General features: G+C 35.7%; 2 protein-coding genes across 4 annotated transcripts; both read right to left on the bottom strand.

Moving 5' to 3' along the window:
- Nucleotides 1-845: 845 nt before the first annotated feature.
- LOC120218799 (ectonucleotide pyrophosphatase/phosphodiesterase family member 1-like) lies at nucleotides 846-1,791 on the bottom strand. Its single transcript, XM_039215695.1, has one exon. The coding sequence runs from the start codon at nucleotides 1,769-1,771 to the stop codon at nucleotides 977-979; it is 795 nt and encodes a 264-aa protein (XP_039071626.1). The 5' UTR covers nucleotides 1,772-1,791; the 3' UTR covers nucleotides 846-976.
- A 17,817-nt stretch (nucleotides 1,792-19,608) lies between these two features.
- On the bottom strand, nucleotides 19,609-21,073 carry LOC120218798 (GATA transcription factor 21-like). Of its 3 annotated transcripts, XM_039215694.1 has the most exons (4): nucleotides 20,781-21,073; nucleotides 20,582-20,642; nucleotides 20,286-20,458; nucleotides 19,609-20,144 (listed from the first exon to the last, which is right to left on the bottom strand). In XM_039215694.1, the coding sequence occupies exons 1-4, from the start codon at nucleotides 20,877-20,879 to the stop codon at nucleotides 19,812-19,814; spliced, it is 666 nt and encodes a 221-aa protein (XP_039071625.1). In that variant the 5' UTR covers nucleotides 20,880-21,073; the 3' UTR covers nucleotides 19,609-19,811. The 3 variants fall into 3 exon arrangements, with proteins under 3 accessions (XP_039071625.1, XP_039071623.1, XP_039071624.1); XM_039215692.1 differs by having other exon boundaries at nucleotides 20,286-20,648; nucleotides 20,781-21,070; XM_039215693.1 differs by having other exon boundaries at nucleotides 20,286-20,642; nucleotides 20,781-21,070.

Below are 21,073 nucleotides of genomic sequence, written 5' to 3'. Positions count from 1 at the left end.
TTATCAAACCTAATCAACCAAAAGTTGTTTCTTTCTCCTATATCCCATGAACCTTCAAACTTGACATATTTAAAATTAAAGAAGCGGACAATTTTAGCGTCAATGAAACCTGAAATGGACATCTTTTGTGAACATTTAATTTGCAAGCTGTGACGACACCGGTATTGAAACTTGTAAGAACGCGTGGAACACTACTTTTCTAAGGAAGATTTTGTGTGGCCACAAATGATTGCCGAAATCTCTATGTTTCTCCCCCACGTAAATCTGAAAAACGTGACAAAATAACCCGGGTTTTGGTTCTCCCAGGTATAGGGGAATCGGCAGTTGTAGACAATAATGATTTCCGATCCCTCTCACTTTCAACTTTGCTTTGAATCCAAGTATGTATTATTAATGTCTGTCTTATTGATGTGTAAAAACAAAGACATGGGTTCCGAGTTTTGTGACTTTTTTCATTGACAAATCTTCGAAAACAAGCCGATGTAAAGAATTTGTACCCTTAAATTGCATAAGTTCAAAGATCCTACAATTTAATATTAATTATTTCCAATAAGAATGAGCTCAAATCATGCAACCCTTGCCTATACGCTTGGAACATATATTTAATTGAAATGGCCTAGGTCTAAGGAGGGTGGAGAAACAGAGACAAATTTCAGAATACTTTGCTCTTCTGCAATGTAATTTTACTATATACTTTTATAACATCATAATGGCACAAAATAATGAGTTTTCAGATGACATGGTCCAGCCAAATACATGAAAAACGGGAGCCAAGGAACTATTGGAGATAAAAAGTACAAACATCTGATACTCATCTCAAAGAATCCTATTTCACTAACCTCCTCCTGCACTCTCTCATTATGTATGACTCATGGATAAACAGGTAGTCATTTTGGCAATGAAGTTATCATCTTGCCAACTTTTACAGTATATTTCAGCAGCTAAGATCACTCGAAACGTGCATCGGAGATAATTATTACTGTCTAGGCAAAAGAATAGAAGCCGGAAATGTTGAAGATCCGTTATTGGGAGCACCATGTATATTGAGAATTGAAGTTACCAAATTATATATCTGAACATTCTCAAAAGATGGCACCTTCTTCCCCCTGGCAAATTGAGGACCATGACCAATAAAAATGCTCCTCATTGAGAAAATTGCCTTGTCATATCCATGTGATCCTCCACACTCTTTTGGCTTAGTCCTTTTCTGCTCCACCTTAAAGCTCTCCTCAATCAGCCCGATTATGGGAGGAATACGGTCACTTGCAGCATAATGTAGCCGACTAGGTAAGTCCTCCTTTAGATAAACCTTCAAATGTTTCCCATTCTCAACCTTCCCCGATTCCAGTCCTTCGTTCATCTTTGCAGCAACATCTGATGGGACATAACTTGGAGGTGGACGAATAGAAAGCACCGGACTATAAGACAGAACCCACTCGGCCGGAATTTCAATCCACGGCGCCAAATCCTCAAGGAATATCAGTTTTTTATCACATGTACCGACCATTCCATGGTCTCCAACCATAATTATAGTAACATCCTCAAAAATCCCTCTATTTTCTAAACCAGAAATCAATCGCCCGATCATTCTATCAATTCTAGCAACAGCCTCAGTGATCTGGGGATCATCGGGTCCAACCTTATGACCCTGATGATCAGGATCCTCAAAATACAAAGTCATAAACGCAGGAATCTCCCTACTAGGCAAATCAAAATAACTTAAAGTAGTATCCACTCTATCCTCAAAGGGAACAGAACCATTATATTTCATGCACAACTTTCCAGGGCAATTTCCAGGGAACAGTTTTTGGGTGTTGCATTTTCGGGTCTGAGGATTTTCAGAAAGGTTTCTGCTTTGCGATTATCTCCCATATCTTGTTTATGTGTTCTGCTTTCCTTTGATTTTTGTTTAGATTTATATGTATACATAAAAGGTGTGTGCTTTGATTTGTCTTGACTGTTCTTTCACTGTTTGATGCAAGATCTAGATCTGGGTTTTCTTCGTTATACATATTCTATTTCTTATTGATTTGATTTCTCCTCTCTAAACTCAAATATTCTCAGCTTTAAAACTGTTGAAAATTCCTTTAACTCCTCTTCGGTTCACGCGTCTTGACTGTTCTTTCACTGTTTGATGCAAGATCTAGATCTGGGTTTTCTTCGTTATACATATTCTATTTCTTATTTGAGACTTTGATCATCTCATACACGCCAGCATCAACGCTGGGAAGAAAGAAAAATTTCATCTTTTTAGGAGGCAAGAAAAGAAGCGAAAGAGTCTGATTTAACTGGACAGGCCATCTCCTGCGTTTTTCGATTTGATTTCTCCTCTCTAAACTCAAATATTCTCAGCTTTAAAACTGTTGAAAATTCCTTTAACTCCTCTTCGGTTCACGCAAAATAAATTTAATAATTCTTTGCTCTCTTTCTTTGCTTTTAGCTCTGCAAATCCCCAGATCTACTCTCTCAGCCATTTGATTTCCGTTCCTCAGTGCGTTCTTTCCTCTTGTTCTCCTTTCTAATTTTCAGAAAGTTTTCGAATCTCTATATCTTTAGTTAATTTTAATTTGGCTGTTATTATTTTTTTTTCAAAAACAAAAAGCTTATTTTTACGAAAATCAACTTCTCACCGGCGAGTGGTGTCAAGGAGACTAGACTTAGAGTTTGTTCGTTAATGTAGGCACATTAAATGCTAGGCGCTGGAGCTGACCGACGTACTTAGTAATAGGAAATAGATTTTGCATGTATTCAGGAGACTAGGTGGAAAGGGGCTCGCGCCAGAGAGTGTAATGGGTACAAGTTGTGGTATTCAGGAGTAGATAACGCTAGAAATGGGGTGGGAATCTTGGTATCCTCTAGTCTCAAGGAAAATGTAGTTGAAGTTTGTAGATACCGGGATATGATCATGATGATTAAGGTTATTATAGAAGCGGAAGTGGTGAATGTCCTTTCAGTTACGCTCCACACGTTGGCCTAGGGGAGGGGAGAAACGTTGCTTCTGGGATCAGTTTGATATTGTACTTAGGGCATTCCGGAGGACCAAAGAGTTTTCATAGGGGAGACTTCAATGGCCATATAGGTAGTGCATCGACGGTAGACGGTGTTCATGGGGGTTTCGTTATGGAGCAGGAATGAGGGGCGTATGTTGCTTGATTTTGCTACTGCTCACGATTTGGTGATCACTAACTCCTTATTTAATAAAGAGATGCGAACTTGATTACGTTTCACAGCGGGGGACATTGTACCCAAATCGACTACATCTTGGTTAGAAATCGGGAACGATGGGCTTGCATTGACTGTAAGGTGTTCCCTGAAGAGGCATGTGCAACACAACACAAATTTTGGTTTTGGTTTCCGCGTACCCAACGGGCGGAGCACTCATAGGAGGGCTAACTGGGTAAACCTAGGATCCTCTGGAAGAACTTACATGGAGCAACAACTGATGACTTTAGGAGTAAGCTTTTGTCTAATACAGGTTTTTGAAACTACAAACTCAAATAACGCAGATATGTTATGGAAAATATGGCAAATTCCATCAGAGAGGTGGGCAAAAACACCTTGGGTTGTCGACGGAAGGCCAGGAACATAAAGAATCGTGGTGTGGAACGACGAAGTCCAAACTAAGGTGAAGACAAAACAAACTTGCTTCAAGGAGTTTCTTCAATGCAAACGACGAAGAAAGGTCGGGAGCTAAACAAGATACCAGGAGGCAAAGCGGGAAGCCAAGAAAACGGTAGCTAAAGCAAATGATAAGGCATATGAGGAAATGTACAAGAGATTAGACACTAAGGAAGGACAAAATGGCATCTTCAGACTTGCAAAATCTAGGGGATTAGGAAAAAGGATCTAGGTAACATTAGGTTTATTAAGGACAACATGTTCTTTTAACGAAAGATCAGGATATTAAGAGGGTTTGGGGTAGTTTACTTCTTGGCTTATTTAATGATGGTGCCTCTCCATATAGAGATATATCGTTGTTGGGTCAGCCGACCATCATACTACGACCAATGACTGCCCTACAAGTAGGATTGGGTTTGAGGAAGTCAAAATGGCTCTTAGAAACATGGGAGGAAAGCGGTCGGTCCTGATCAAATTCCTAACTGTGTGGTTAGCCCTAGGAGATGAGGGAGTTAAGTGGTTGACCAACATCTTTAATTATTTTAGAGACTGCCAAGATGCCTGAGGAGTGGAGAGAGTCTACGGTGATACCAATCTATAAAAATAAAGGAGATCCCCAACGTTGTGGTAACTACAGAGGTATTAAACTACTCAGCCATACCATGAAGCTATGGGAAAGGGTGATAGAGGCTAGGTTGAGACAAGTCACTAGGGTTTCGGAAAACCAATTTGGCTTTATGCCAAACAGGTCTACCACGGAGGCGATTCATCTACTTCGACGGCTTATGGAGAAATATAGGGAAAAGTCTAGAGATCTTCGCATGGCGTTCATTGACCTTGAGAAGCTTATGATAGCGTTCCTCGCGATACGATCTGGAAGACTTTGGAAACGAGACGGATACCAACTGCTTATATCGGGCGATTCGTGATATGTACTGTATCTACTACTTACGTCAGGACTACAGTTGGCGACACCGAGGCATTCCCGGTGGAAATCGGACTACACCAGGGGTCGGCTCTTAGCCCTTACATCTTCGCCTTGATTATGGACGACATCATTGTGCGACACAGACGGTACCTTGGTGTATGCTTTTTCGCTGACGACATTGTCTTAGTGGCTGAAACAAAATCTGAGTTGAATAGCAGACTGGCTACCTGGAAGACTGCTTTGGAAGAAAAAGGTTTAAGGATCAATATTGAAAAGACAGAGTATTTATGTTCAAACTTCAGTGGGAACCAAAATGATGAAGATGTAGAAGTAGCATAGAAGGACACGTTCTTCCCTCAAAGGATTGTTTCAAGTACTTAGGGTCTATGATACATAAGATGGGGGTGTAGATGAGACGTTACACACCGTATAAAGGCGGGATGGCTAAAGTGGAGGCCGCTACTGGAATTTTGTGTGACAAGAAGGTGCCTCTAAAACTTAAGGGAAAATTTTATAGAATGGCAATAAGACCAGCGCTGTTGTATGGATCAGAATGTTGGGCACCCAAGAAGGATCACGTAAGGAGGATAGAGGCCGCAGAAATGAGAATGCTTCGATGGACTGTGGTAGGACTCTGTGGGATGACGACAAACTCTGCTATTAGGATGTCCTTAGGGGTGGTGTCTGTTTCCGAAAAAATGAGGGAGGGAAGACTACGGTGGTTTGGGTACGTCCTTAGGCGACTACCGTCGGATGCGGTCAGGAGGGTAGTCGATTACAGTCGACGGTGCCAGAAGGAAAGGACGACCAAGGCGGAAGTGGGATGACTGCTTGAGATGATTTGATGGATTTAGGCCTTACCGAAGACAGACCTGTGATAGGAAATTATGGAGGTTAGGGTAGTCGAGTAGTGTGGGTCACATCTATAGGGTTTATCATCTTTGTCTTCTTTTAAATGCATTTGTAGTAATTTCCATGACTTTTACTTTTTATACTTTTCTGTTATTGGTATTTATGAAAGATTAGAACTGGGCTTGCTATCGTTGTCTCATGTGTATCATTCTCATCATGTTTCTTCTGTTAAATTTAGCCGGGTCTTAGGGTTCTGTCTATATGCAGAGATTCTTTCACAGGGATTATTTTGCAGGGATTACTCCCCATTACAGAAGCACATATGATATTAATGACTGCATATGAATACTGTTTAGCTATGTATTTATGTAATTATTTATACATTCATTGCATTTTATCTATATTTTTAATTTTCTGACTGCCGGAGGTCTTTCACGGAAGCTATTCTCAACCTGGCGTTGGGGGCAGCCTACTACCCTACCTCCCCCTTACCCCATACATATGGGAATTGGGTTTTGTTGTTGTTGTTGTTGTTGTTTTTCACCTCACTTCCAGGCCAAAAATTGGTAACAACCTTTATTCCATGATTGACCACAGTCTCCCAAAGTGGCTACCTAACCACCACTTGGGTTCATGGCTAGCACTATGAAAAAACTCGCCAGTTTTAAGATCGATAAAATGGTTGTTTATAATACCGTGATAAGCAGGATAAAGACCAGTAACAATTGAGTAATGATTAGGAAAAGTAAGAGAAGGGAAAACAGGAATCAAACCCATCTCAGTCTCAACCCCGTTTTCAATCAAACGGTGGATGTTCGGTGTTGGAGTCTTGAATTGGTACCCAAATCGAAACCCATCAGAGGAAACCAAAAGAACCACATGTTTTTCCAGTTACTTCAAAGGACGAGAGAAGTTGCGCGCTGTAGCTGAAGAGGATGAATGGGAAGAAGAGTAAAATGTTGAAAAGTCAGTCAAAATTCTAGAATGGAATTCTAGAATGGCAGGCTAAATATCAAATTTTTGGGCTGCAGAAATTATTTTCAACATTAGTATTTTATTGAAAATAAAAATGGGGTAATAGTATTTTAGTTTCTGTATATTTTAGAATATTTATAAGATTAGTCTCTAAATTTCAACGATAAATACCCTAATTCATTTAGTTTCAAAATCATCCCAAATCATTTCTTTCTATCAATACTAAAGAGTTTAGACAGTTCTCTTGTGAGTAGAGAGTGTTTTGTAAACACCTGTAAATTTTCTCTATTTAGTAAAAGATCTGCAGCAGTCCGGAGACGTTGGTAAAATTGGCTGAACTTCGTTATCAATTTCGGGTATTATTTTTCCTCTTTTATTTCGCATTCTCACTAATCTGGTTATAGGGAAATTACTCGAACTCGTTTATTTCCCAACAACTGGTATCAAAGCTTTTGGTTGTGAATTTTGTCAATTTTGTGCGAGGTTAATATTCATTACTATTCATGTGAATAGTGAATTTTGTGAATAGTAAAAATTTTGTCGGCAATACGAATTTGTCGACGGAGGTGTTCTAATACACGGTGGTTCGCGGAAATTGTCAAAAACGATCCAAACAAAGCCAGATTCGAGTGGGAGCGATGGTTGCAGACGAAGGGAAGGTGAAAATTGAAAAGTTCGATGGTGCAGACTTTGGCTTTTGGAAGATACATATTGAAGATTTTCTATACCAGAAAAATCTATATCAGCCTCTATCAGGAAAGCAACCAGAGGGCATGAAGAATGAAGACTGAGCTCTTCTCGACAGACAAGCCCTCGAAGTTATCCGACTGACGTTGTCTCGAAATGTTGCTTTCAACATAGCAAAGGAAAAGACTACAGCGGGTCTTATGGCAGCTCTCTCCAGTATGTATGAGAAGTCATCGGCCTCAAACAAAGTTCACTTGATGAGGCGATTATTCAATTTGCGGATGGCGGAAGGGGTATCAGTGGCTCAACACCTGAATGAACTCAACACAATCACAACCCAGTTGAGTTTCGTGGAAATTGAATTCGATGCTGAAGTTCGAGCTTTAATTCTCTTATCATCTCTACCAGACAGTTGGAATGCTACTTGTAGACACTAAATTTTTGCCCGTTTTATTTTAATTATTATTATTGTTGTTGTTATAATTATAATAATATTAATAATAATAATTATTATTATTATTAAATATTATTATTATATATTACAGGCCCAAAATCAGAGCCCGTTTACAACATAGTCCCGATCCAACCCTGTCAAGCCCAACCAAACCCTAAAATCATATTAGGGTTTTCCTCTACTCCCAGTCGTCATTGCTTGCTGCCGTTGGATCTAATCTTGATCCAATGATCCTAGATGCACCAGCTTGAAACCCTAGGGTATCATAACCCTAGGGCCACGCGGCCGTCGTTGCTTTTGTCGCCGCTCCACTCTGTTTCAGCCGCTGTCACGTTCAAACCAAGGGCTCTAGAGAGTTCAACTCTAGCCGTCCACGTCGCAGCTATAGGGTGAGTCACCACATAGTTCGGTGACTCACCGAAAACCGTTCTATTACCCGGTCCGAAGACATCACCGGTGGTGGCTATAAAAGCCACCGAGCCTCTACCAAGAAAAAAAACTCGAAGGCAACCAAAAAGACAACCAACAAAAACCATTCGAAAAGAAAAAAAGAAAAGAAGAAAACACTTACCACGGTCGTCGGGGTCTTCACGTGAAACCAGAAAAACAAAGCCATCGAAGGTAAAAAACCTTCGTTTTTTTAGATCTAGGGTGATTTAGGGTTTTTTATGTAAAAGAGAGACCATATTTGGGATAAGAAAAAAATGGGCTTCGATTTGGGGTAAAAATAGTTCCGACTACCATGTACGGTGGCCGGCGACGGAGGATTGCGACAGCAGACGGCTGCTAGCCGGTGAACGGCTTCCCTCCAGTGAGGGAAGCTAGAGAGAAGCGAGAGAGTTTTAAAACTCTCTCAGTTAGAGAGATAGGGGAAGAAGAAAATAAAAAAAAATTACCTTAAGGCCATTCGGTTCAGGGTTAAATACCCCTCCCCGAACGATATCATTCTGGGGAGGGGCTTGTGTGTAATTTGATAAGGGTAAAATCCTTTCCGCATCCACCTTAAATTTATAAATTTATATTTTAGTCACTAGATTTAAATTATGAATGTTTTAATTTGGCCTGTGAATTTTATTTACTTTATAATTTAGTCCTTGATATAAATATATATATTTTAGGTAAAATAACATGTTTAGACCTTTAAGTTTAATAATTAATATTTTAATCATGAAGGCATGTTTTAATTTATTTAAATTTGATATTCGAATTTTATAGATATTTATTTTAGTCCATAAATGAATAAAAAGTAAAATAACATATTTAGTCCTCTAATTTTAATAATTAATATTTAAACCCCGAATAGCATGTTTTAATTTCTTTTAATTTTATGTACAAATTTGATATAATTTTATTTTAGTCACTAAATTAATAAATGGGTAAAATAACATGTTTAGCCACTGTAATTTTAAATAATTAATTACTAATTAGATATTTAATTTTAACATGTTATAATTAGTCACTAATTTTAATATTTTCATTACAAATTTTATTGCTTTTTATATTTTAAATATAGTTTTAATTTTATTTATTTTAGTCACTGTTTAGTTATATTTTAATTTTATATGTTTATTTTCAATATATTTAATTATTATAATTATAAATATATATATAATAAATAATATTTATTTATTTTATTTTATTTATATTAAAATCCTATTTATAAATTTAATATATTTTAAATCATTTTAATCATATTTTTATATTAATTTTTCAATATTAAGAAAGGGCAGTCTTAAAGCAACTGGATGTCCATTTTCTGATATTTTTAAATAAATAAATATTTTAAATTATTATTTTTATATAAATGTTTTATTAATATTTATTTATTTTTAATATTAAAAAAATTATCTTAAAGCACCTAGAAGCCATTTTCTGATATTTCTAAATAAATAAATATCTTATATATATATATATATATATTAATAGATTTTCTTAAAATTATAGTATTAAAATTGAAATAAATAGGATTATGAATTAAATATATCTTTGAATTTTTAAATTTCCAATAATAGAGACAATTTATAATTAATGAGTACCAATTTTGGGCGTTGTGGGGGTGTTAATTCTTCCCCAAACGTAATCGACCACGAATCCCTTTTTTTATTATTAAAAAGAACGAATTTTTGGTTAAAACGCAAATCAGTTTATCTTTTAAATTATGTTTTCTTAAAAACTATTTTAAAATACAATTTTTTAGGTATTTGACATACCTAACCCAAAAAGGTCAATGGTGACTCCCAAAATATTTTTTAAAATCAAAATCATTTATTCATTTTAATTTTCCCGCCAAGTAAAAAAAAATTTGTGTCCGTGCAAAAACATGTTATGACACTACTGTTATAGCAGTCAGCAGCTCGTCGGGAAACAACAAATTAAAATTTGACGATGTTCTGGATCTGATATTGAGCGAAGAAATTCGACGGAGAGAATCGAGTGAAACATCAACCTTCTCAGCCTTGCACACGGAGTCTAGAGAGAGAACTTCAGAAAGAAATTCAAATCGTGGCAAAGCCAAATCCATAAGGGGAAAATCAAGAACGAGAAAGAAAGATTTTACCTGTTATAATTATGGCAAGAAGGGTCACTTTAAAAGAGATTGCCGAGCATTGAAGAAAGATACCGGTGCACAGGAATCTGCCAACATGACAGAGGAGACAGGTGATGCCATGATTCTAAGCGTCAATAGTCCGATTGAATCATGGATCTTGGATTCAAGGGCATCTTTACACTCCACTCCACCACATGCCAAGAAATCACGGAGAACTATGTCAGTGGTGATTTTGGGAAGGTTCATATAGCTGATAATGAAACATTGAAGATCATCGGAAAAGGAGACATCTGATTAAAGTTGCCAAACCAGACCACCTGGAAGCTGACAAGAGTGAGACATATTCATGGCCTTAAAAGAAATTTAATTTTTGTAGGACAGCTTGATGGAGAAGGATATAGTACAACCTTTTCAGGTTTTGAATGGAAGATTACCAAAGGAGCACTCATCATTGCTCGTGGTAAGAAAACTGATACTCTCTATATAACCTCAAATTTAGAGAATATCATATTAGTAGCAGATGTTGATGGAAAATCAAACATATGGCACCAAAGGCTTGACCATATGAGCGAGAAAGGGATGAAGACACTTTTGTCAAAAGGGAAATTGCCAGATCTAAAGAATGTAGATGTCGGACTATGTGAAGATTGCATCTTTGGCAAACAAAGGAAAATCAGTTTTGCAAAGATTGGCAAGATACCCAAGGCTGAAAAGTTAGAGTTGGTTCATATTGATGTATGGGGACCATCTCCAGTTCCATCTATTGCAGGCTCACTATATTATGTCACCTTCATCGATGATTCCACAAGGAAGGTGTGGGTTTATTTTCTGAAGAAGAAATCAGAAGTCTTTGATACCTTCAAAAAATGAAAGTCATGGTGAAAAATGAGACTGGTCTGAAAGTCAAACGGTTGAGGTCTGATAATGAAGGAGAGTACAAAAATAGCAGATTCAGAGAATTTTGCGCAAACAATGGGATCAAGATGGAGACAATAATTCCCATGACACCACAGCAGAATGGTGTAGCAGAGCGCATGAACAGAACTCTGAATGAACGTACAAGAAGCATGAGGATACATGCTATATTACCCAAATTTATATGGGCTGAAGCTATCAACACTGCATCTTACCTGATCAACCGTGGGCCCTCAATTCCATTGGATGTTGGAATACCAGAGGAAGTTTGGAGCAAGAAAGAAATAAATCTTTCGCACTTAAGAGTGTTTGGTTGTATTTCTTATGTACACATAAATTCTGCTGAAAGAAGTAAACTTGATGTCAAGTCCAAAAAATGTGCCTTTGTTGGTTATGGTGGTGGTGATGAGTTCGATTATCAATTTTGGGGCTACGAAAATCGGAAGATCATCATAAGTAGAGATGTCATTTTCAATGAGAATGTGATGTACAAAAATAGGTCAAATATAGAATCAAGTAGCTCCAATACCGAAGTTGAAACAAAGAAATTTGCTGAGTTCGAGGATATTTATGGAAATGATGTTCAGATCAGTCCTGAAGCAGTTCAAGAAGAACCAGGTACACCAGAACTAAGACGTTCCTCCAAAATTCCTAAACCAACCCAGTGTTATTCGCCTTCTTTGCACTACTTGTTGTTGACTGACAATGGTGAACCAGAGTGCTATGATGAAGCAATGCAGGTGGAGGATTCAATCAAGTGGGAGCCTTCCATGAAAGATGAGATTGACTCGCTTATGTCAAATCAGACGTGGGAATTAGCTAAATTACCACCAGGCAAGAAAACACTCCATAACAAGTGGATTTACAGGATCAAAGAAGAGCACGATGAGAACAAACGCTACAAAGCAATATTGGTTGTCAAAGGCTTTCAGCAAAAAGAAGGTATTGACTACAATGAAATTTTCTCTCTAGTCGTAAAACTGTCTACAATTAGACTGGTGTTGAAAATTGTAGCTACAGAGAATCTATATCTTGAGCAGTTAGATGTAAATACAGTTTTCCTTCATGGTGATTTGGAGGAAGAAATCTATATGAGGCAGCCAAAAGGCTTCATAGAGGCAGGCAAGAAAAACCTGGTGTGCAGGTTGAAGAAGAGCTTGTATGGTTTAAAACAAGCTCCTAGACGGTGGTATAAGAAATTCGATAGTTTAATGGGTAGCAGTGGTTTTACCATATGCCAAGCATATCATTGTTGCTACATCAAGAAGTTCGACAACAACTTCATTATTTTATTGTTATATGTTGATGACATGCTCGTTTCAGGCTCAGACTTGCAAGAGATTATAAACTTATAACAAAAATTGTCAAAGCAGTTTGCTATGAAGTATATGGGTGCTGCAAAGCAGATTCTTGGGATGAAGATTAAGATGGACGTAAAGTCGGGGACTTTGATGTTATCACAAGCTGAGTACATCAACAAAATACTCTCCAGGTTCAACATGCAAGATGTTAAACCAGTAAGTACACCTTTAGGTGTTCATTTTAGACTCTCCAAATAACAGTCACCAAAGACGGAGGAAGAACATGTACACATGGTGAAGGTGTTGTATGCCTCAGCTGTAACATCCTCAATACCGGGTTAGTGATTAAAGTGTAAGATTTTAAAATTCAATGACCAGATTAAATAAATTGAAAAGAGAATGAATTAATTAAAAGATATTGATGTATGATGAATTAATAAGTGAATGAGAAGTAAAAGGGTCATTGAACAAATAAAATAATAAAATAATGATTAGTGGGGTATTATAATACCCATGTTAATCATAATTGAGGAGATAAGTTTCCAGCTTATATTCTTCAACTTCTTCTCTTGTTTCAATCGTGAAGCCTTATAGCCAAGGTGAGTTTGATTTCTTTTGGTTAATTCTTAAAATTTAATTATGGTTTTGGTTAAGGGAGACTTAGGAAACATGATGGAGATGAAAAGGCCATAGAAACTCAAAGATTTGTAAGTTATGAAGAATTAAAGATAAGAAGAGGATAAGTGGAATTTTGAATAAAAATGTATAAATGAATTTAGAAGTTAAATTTGACTTGTCATAGGTGTGAGTAAGAAGCTATAAGTGTTAGAAATAAGTTTGGATTACATGGGAAATTTAGTATGATTCTTGAATTCCATGTAGAGGATGGTAATTTGAAGTTAGATAAGTGTTGAAAGAGTATTAATTATTTTAAGTAGGTGTATGTAAGTTAAGGATATGAAAGGGGTTGAAATATAGAACAATTGAGCTAAAAGGAAGTGAATTTCGTGCTCAAAATATAATTATAGGCTAGAGTGTATCGGTACACTTTTGATATGTATCGATACATCAAAGGGAAATTTCCAGAAATTATTCAGTGTGTATCAATGCACAAGAAGTGTATCGTTGCACCCCTTAAAATGAAAACATCAAATGTTAATATGGAAATGAAACATGTGTTTCTATGAGTATGGGTAAGTAAATTATGTGCTTACATGATTACAAGATAGGAAATAGGACATGGGATATATGAAGAAAAAGTATATGTGAATATTTGTGAACAAGATATGACATAGTAGTTACATGAACATCTGTGAAATAATAAAAACTATGAGAGCTATAGGTATAGTTGACATGCCAAGAGTCGAGGATTACTTATGTCTTTCGGGACATATGGACAGTATTACCTATGTATTTCGGGACATATGCATAGGATTACCTATGTCTTTTGGGACATATGAACATGATTACCTATGTCTTTCGGGACATATGGACAAGATTACCTATGTCTTTCGGGACATATGGACATGATTACCTATGTCTTTCGGGACATATGGACAGGATTACCTATGTCTTTCGGGACATATGGACATGATTTCCTATGTCTTTCGGGACATATGAACAAGATTACCTATGTCTTTCGGGACATATGGACAATTACCTATGTTCTTAGGAACATATGGATAGGTCATTCGGGACACAAATTTCATATATCACTTAGTGGATTTTATATGAGATGTGGTGACAACATAAGTGTACATAACCTCATCGTACTCGTATACCTTGAGTTTTCAATAGTGTGAATGGGCTTATAAAAGATGTAAAGAGTGTGTACATGTTTGCATGATAAAATATTATTATTGTTTATACTGATTCCTATATGACAGTATGAATTTATAATGTAATATGTATAATTGTTATTAAATGTTTATAATTATAGAAATTCTTTATTATATGTTTATACCTCACTAAGTCTATGACTTAACGTGTAAGTGTTTTACACGTAGGTACCGAAAATCAGAGAGATCCTTTATAAGCTCAGTAGAACAACATATCTCTACTTGAAGTTCAGATCAGAAGTAGATTAAAGAGTATGTATTACTATGTGTTAATTAAGTTGGCATGTAACAAAGTCTTTAAATTAAGTATTTATGCTCTGATCAAGTTTTGTAATGTTTAAAGCGTATTTATGTAAATGTATGGTAATGAACGGTTAAATTTTTACGGGTATTATGAACGTTTTACGAAAGTCACTGTAGCAGTACTGTAGTAGTGCATTGATACACAATTTTACTTCGAAATTTTAGTGCATCGATGCACTGTAGCACTGTTCACGGCACTGTTCATTATTGTTCATACCATATTTTACTGTTTATAAATACGTTTTTGCCTTAAATTTTTATAATGAAGCATAATTCAATAATATATCATCATATTTTCTTAAAATGAGTTCAAATATTTGGTTAATTTGGAAGAACATCGTTTTAAAAAGTCAATGTGACATCTCGGGCTCTTATCCGGGTCGGGTACGGGTTGAGGTGTTACATCAGCAATTGGAAGTCTGATGTATGCCATGGTTTGTACTAGACCAGATATTGCTCATGCAGTGGTTAGCAGGTACATGAATAATTTGGGCAAGGTACACTGGGAAGCAGTCAAATAGATCTTCAGATATCTGTGGGGTACCACAAACAAAGCACTTTGTTTCAAAGGTGGAGATACGATACTGACAGGCTATGTAAATGCTGACTTAGCCGGAAATGTTGACATCAGAAGAAGCACTACAGGATATGTCTATACTCTAGGAGGAACTGCAGTGAGTTGGGTTTCTTAATTACAGAAGATAGTTGCTCTCTCCACAACTGAAGCAGAATATGTCGTTGTTACGGAAGCCATCAAAGAGATGGTTTGGCTCCAAATTTTCTTGGAAGAGTTAGGCAATAAACAAGAAAACAATGTCTTGTATTGCAATAGTCAAAGTGTTATCCATCTAGCAAAGAATCCGTCTTTTCAATTCAAGACGAAGCACATACAGTTGCGATATCATTTTATCCTGTCTCTTTTGGAAGATGGGATTTTGAAACTTGAAAAGATTAGTGGAGCTTAAAATCCGGTAGATATGTTAACAAAGACGGTGACTACGGACAAACTGAAGTTGTGTTCAGCTTTAGTTGGCATGCTAGACTAACAATACCAAAAAAACTGCTGCATTGATCGATGTGTGAAGACATATTAAAATCAGTCTTCAAGTGGGAGATTGTTGAAAATTCAGTCAAAATTCTAGAATGGCAGGCTAAATTTCAAATTTTTGGGCTGCAGAAATTGTTTTCAACATTCGGTGCAGTATTTTATTGAAAATAAAAATAGGGTAATTGTATTTTAGTCAATGCATACTTTAGGATATTTATAAGATTAGTCCCTAAGCTTCAACTATAAATACTCTAACCCATTTAGCTTCAAAATCATCTCAAATCATTTATTTCTCCCAATACTAAAGAGTTTAGAGAGTTCTCTTGTGAGTAGTGACTGTAATTTTTCTCTCTTTAGTAAAAGATCTGCAACAGTCCGGAGATGTAGGCAAAATTGGTTGAACTCCGTTATCAATTTCGGGCATTATTTTTCCTCTTTTATTTCGCATTCTCACTAATCTGATTATAAGAAAATTACCCGTACTCGTTTATTTCCCCACATAAAAGAGGAAAGCAAAGGTAAAGGCAGCCGAAAGAGCAACGAAAGAGAGGAGTATTAAAACAATGAAGATTATGGTGGTGTTGTGCTTTGAAGGAGATCCTTTTGCATCCGATTCCAGAGGAGAATCAGTGTTGAAAGACAGTAACGTCGTGGATTGGGTTGAAGGATCTTCTTCTTCGGTCGACAATGGTATTGGCTTTGTTTGACTCAACGAATGGGATTCCATAATCACTTTTTTCTCCCTTCTCCACGGTGAATCAAAGCCTCATAAAGAAGAAGAGAAATCAATAAGATTCGAATAGTAAAGTGATAAGTGGTAGATTGGAGCGTAGAAAGCAAGAATTTGGAGGCGTTTCACGGATGGTTGGTTAGCAAGTCGCCGAAAGAAGTCTGTTGAGGAGGTGAGTTGGACCAATCACCGATGGAGTCCGATTGAAGATAAAAACAAAAGACTTTATTTCTGTTTTAGATTTTTACAAACCACTTCAAAGTTTCCTAGAGGAATATTCCAGTCACCGGTGAATGATCGGGAGGTGATAAATTACCTTACCGTCAGTTGTGCGGCATTGGTCCAATCGTACAATTATTGTCGGTTTACCATCAGTACGCAGTCGTTTCCCATGTCAAATTCCAAATCGTGGTACCATGAAAGGCCGGGTTGAAAACTGAAAGATGCAATGCAACTTCAAGTGGCGTATCCAAGCGTGGGAGACGCACATGGAAGGTATCTCATATTATTAGCACCACTTCTGTGGCTAAGCACTGATTTTTAAATAAACGCCTAATTTATGAGAATAGTCTATTTATTTATTCAAATAATTTTATTTAAGAAGATAATCTTTTAAATATGTCACATTGGTAGTACTTTCAAAACACATATTTTTAAAAATACATTTTATCATTCACTGATTTTACAATCAATTACAGATATACACTTTACGACATTGAAGGAGGCTTATATCTAAACTCTACAAAGTTACCAACTTCAAACGTGGTTATGATCGCTTCATGTTTTAGTAGTGAAGATACTCAAATGACAATTTATTTGAAAATCTGAAAGGTTGAAGTACTAATCAAAATCCTCAATCCAAATTTAAATGTTTGGTTAATACGCGTATATTAAATATTAGTAGAGAGAGTTTATGTTATCACGAAATGACCCACTAGATAACTAAGTAGGAATGATGAAGAGATTATCGATTATAATATACTATTCTAAATTGTTAAATGATTTATATTTAAAATTTTAATATTAAAAAGACATTTAAGTAGAGAGGAGAAATTTTAAAATTTATCTTTAAAATAATTATCAAACAGTTATTTAAATATAAGAGGAGCCTTTAATACAGGCCCAAACGGCCTTGTAGAGCTTAATACGGGATTCACTGGAGATGAGTTTCAATTGGTTAGTTCTAACGGGTTGAATGGTGAGCCTTCATATCAACATCTAAAAGGCCGCAGCCCTTCCAGCTTCAAAGCTTTTCTGCCCCTTCATTTACATTCATATATCCATTAATGTTTCTTCAACAAAACAAAAAAAAATTATATCCATTCATGCTTCTTTTCAAATAAATATATATATATATAGCCATTGATGCCATGCAAATTAACTTATTTCGGTGATTACAATAATATTTATCTTTTTTAAGGTATCGAGTTTAAATATATTTAAAAAGATATAAAAATATTTATTATTTAATAATTAAAAATATCTCGAACAAGTATCATCCCTTGTAATACCCTAAACTAATAGAAAAATATATACATCAATGTCGTTTCTTTTTGTCTTACATATATATAAAAATATTATTATTTGATACATTGAATCTAAAAATTTAAAATTTCATTAGATAACTAGTAAATTTTAAATGAATCTTTTTAAAATTAAAGATAATATATAATTTCTTTTTTGAATATAAAAAAATATATAAATTCTATCATCATATTTATATTTGATACTTTATCCATATAAATGCTTAAAGTATATACGATGAATAAATAAATTTACTGTGTAAACATGCCGCGAATAATAAATTCAATATTGAAAATCATTCAATAACATTTTAAATAATGTCGAGTATTGTACGTAAACAAAACACTTTTCATCTCAACCCCCAAAACATCTTTAGCTGCTTGCCCCTTCTTGTTTGTAGGCGATGATACAAATTTCCACGTTATCAATATTTTTTTATTTCTATTTATTTTTTAAAATTGTATCTTTACTTTTTTACTTTTTTTTAAATTTTTAATAATTTTGACTTTATGATGTGTTTTCCTCTGTTTTTATAGTGCATTTTTCTCTATCTTTTGACATGGTTTTCAATCATTTGGTCGTTGTTTTTGTTTATCTTTTTTTCAGGGATGGATTTAACATCGTCATGATTGATCAATATGACATTTATTTATTATCATGTTATTCTTTCCTGCTTTAGACTCTCGGATTGAACTTGGATACGTCATTTGTGTTCATGGATAGTTTTCTCATGTCACTCGACTCTGATTTGCAATTGGTCTTTAAGTGGCCTCATCTTTTTTGTGATTCATTTGCCGATGGGGTTAAGTATATTCGTATCTATCTTTTGTTGAACTTTTTGGTTAGGTTCTTTTACTTTTTCCTTGTATAATCCTTGTGTGATCTTAAGTAACTAGTTTCTTATTCAAAGCTTATAAGAAAATCTCATAATTATATGTTTAATTTACGGTTATACTTATAAATCTTCATTATAATTCTTTTTTTATTAATCTATGGTAAGTATAAGATAGTATCTGTTCGAAAATAACTCTCAACCTTTTGAACGCTCGTACCCTGGCATTCCTAGTGCTCAAACCCAGGACCTCAAAGAATAACAATAATTTATTATAATTCTATATATTTTTTTTGATAAAACTAACGGCTCCCGTCAAGAAAAGTAATATCAAGTCACCCCTCCTATTCACTGTCGTCAAAATATAACAAGAGAAGAGATACCGCTCCCTTGTACCATCATATAAAGATTTTAAGAGTTTTGATGAGAGTTTTTGTAATTTATTTAAAAGAAGTTTATAAAATATTGTTAGTTAAATAATCAATAGAATTTTAAATTATCAATATTATCTTTTACAAAATTGTGTTCAATTTAATGGGGACTATCCAATAATTTTTTTATTTTTTAAGTTTGTAATAGTCGACAATGGAACAACTTAGGCAGCTTGTAGTGTAGTACTAGCCAAGATGGTAGTACAAATTAAAATATGTTGGATCTCGTAATGGATGAATAATCAACTCATCCCCAGTTTTGCGTTAAAATCCACTTGTTTCTGTTATAGTTGTCGTACTAGTGTTGCAAGCATTTATGCAAAGCTACTATTTATAATCGGACATGAATAAAAAGACAATGTCCAAGACAAAATTACATTCTCCTAGGCAACTTTCAGGATTAAATAAGTAAAGCTGTAACCCTAACTACCCTTAGATTCATCACCATCATACCATTTTAGATTCCAACCCAACCAAAACCCAGTTTCATGTATTAAGACATCTAAAACAAATGAACGCAAAACAAAGAAAGAAATTAAACAACTGAAAAGAGACAGGAAAAGAACATTAAATTTTATTAAATTCATATAATAATAATAAGAGTAGATGAACAAGAGCTCCCTGATTTTGGTTATCAGCTTGTTCAAATCCACCTGATCAAGCTCTAATAATGTTTTCCTCACGCTCATTCACTACACCTTAATTTTCTCACTCACTCTTACAATTGAGACATCTATGATCTAGCTATCTAGTACACAGTACACTCCATCGTTACTAAAACCTAAGAAAACAACAATATAAATAAGACCAGCTGGTGGGGTGAATTTTCAACCATGAACAAGTCCATACGATAAGGCCATCAGCAGGATCGCGGCTTCTTTCTCAGCCTGAGGAAAAACTCGATGAAAAGCTGAATTCTTGCTCAAGATTATCCTTAAATCCTCGAAACACAGTTTCTTTCTGCTTTGGGATTGAGGATTAAGTTTGCACTTTTTATTCTTGAAATGTGGAACACAATCGTCGTTTGACCTCTTTGTCTTATGTTGAACCTTACTCTTCGTTCTCTCAACAGCAGTGCTGCCAGTTGCCGCTGCCGTAGCAGCAGCAGCCATAGCTCTTCTCGCTTTTCTTTGTCTAATTCCACAGGCGTTGCAAAGGGACTGTAGCAGAAAGGCCAAATTCAAATAAGGTTAATAAATTATCTTAAACAACTGATATAATACTTGACTTTATACTCTTTAAGATCGATTTTAGGGCAAGCGCTTTTATAGTAATAAAAAAAGAGACTGAAAATTTAGTACCTTGGGGCCTCGAGGTCCACTCCTCCAAAGAGGAGTCTTAGTTGTGTTGCAATCAGCACAAACCCTAATTGTGCTGTTGTTGTTATTATAAGAGTTGCCGCTGTGATCCGTAGATGATGATGGCTGCTGCTGCTTGTGTTGATCTTTGGATTTCAGCTCACAATTATTCGATAGATTGACATGATCCGAGTTCATCATCTTCCTTAGGATCCTCATCTTCGAAGGCATCCAGTTCGCAGAACTATTATTCTCATGACTTTGATGAGTTTCAACCCTTTCTTCTTCTTCTTTCCATATTGATAACTTGAGCTCACAATCAGTCTTCAATGGTCCATCTCGCGGAACAAATATTTTTTCCTGAAGCTACAAAAATGCAAGTGATCATTAATTACTTACCCTAAAACCGCTAAAGGAACTCAAAGAAAAAAAAGGGTTAAACCATAAGTTTATCAAAGATGGATAACATGAAAAGTGAAAGTAGTGATGATTATGTACCTCTTCTAGATCATGGAACTGCTGCTGATCATTATATACCTCTTCGTTGAGGTCAATAGGAAAAGGATAAAGAGATGAATAACAATTACTAGAAGACATGGGGAAATATCAGCTAAGGAAGATGGAGCAACCAAGTGATGCGGTTGGCGTCCGTCGTCGTCCAGTAAAGGTGGAGAAATGTATGTTTATTGAGATTAGGGAAGGGATGAATGATTGAGAGGAAAAGGCACAAGAGGGCCTACACCACCGAGTGGAAATTCCCTTATAAAGGATGATCAGAAAGGGCGAATAAG

This window comes from Hibiscus syriacus, unplaced genomic scaffold (genome assembly GCF_006381635.1).
Source record: "Hibiscus syriacus cultivar Baekdansim isolate YM2019G1 unplaced genomic scaffold, ASM638163v2 tig00110201_pilon, whole genome shotgun sequence".
NCBI classification, from domain to species: Eukaryota; Viridiplantae; Streptophyta; class Magnoliopsida; order Malvales; family Malvaceae; genus Hibiscus; species Hibiscus syriacus.
Note: the sequence above shows the minus strand (reverse complement) of the source record. Positions and strands in the feature narration are given on the sequence as shown.

What these genes read in the sequence shown, in the direction of transcription:
- LOC120218799 (XM_039215695.1), bottom strand. Translation starts at nt 1,771, where the DNA reads ATGAAATATAATGGTTCTGTTCCCTTTGAGGATAGAGTGGATACTACT.
- LOC120218798 (XM_039215692.1), bottom strand. Translation starts at nt 20,879, where the DNA reads ATGTCTTCTAGTAATTGTTATTCATCTCTTTATCCTTTTCCTATTGAC. An exon ending in AGTTCCATGATCTAGAAGAG is followed by an intron (nt 20,649 to 20,780) that starts GTACATAATCAT and finishes GCATTTTTGTAG; the next exon opens with CTTCAGGAAAAAATATTTGT. An exon ending in GTGGACCTCGAGGCCCCAAG is followed by an intron (nt 20,145 to 20,285) that starts GTACTAAATTTT and finishes TTTCTGCTACAG; the next exon opens with TCCCTTTGCAACGCCTGTGG.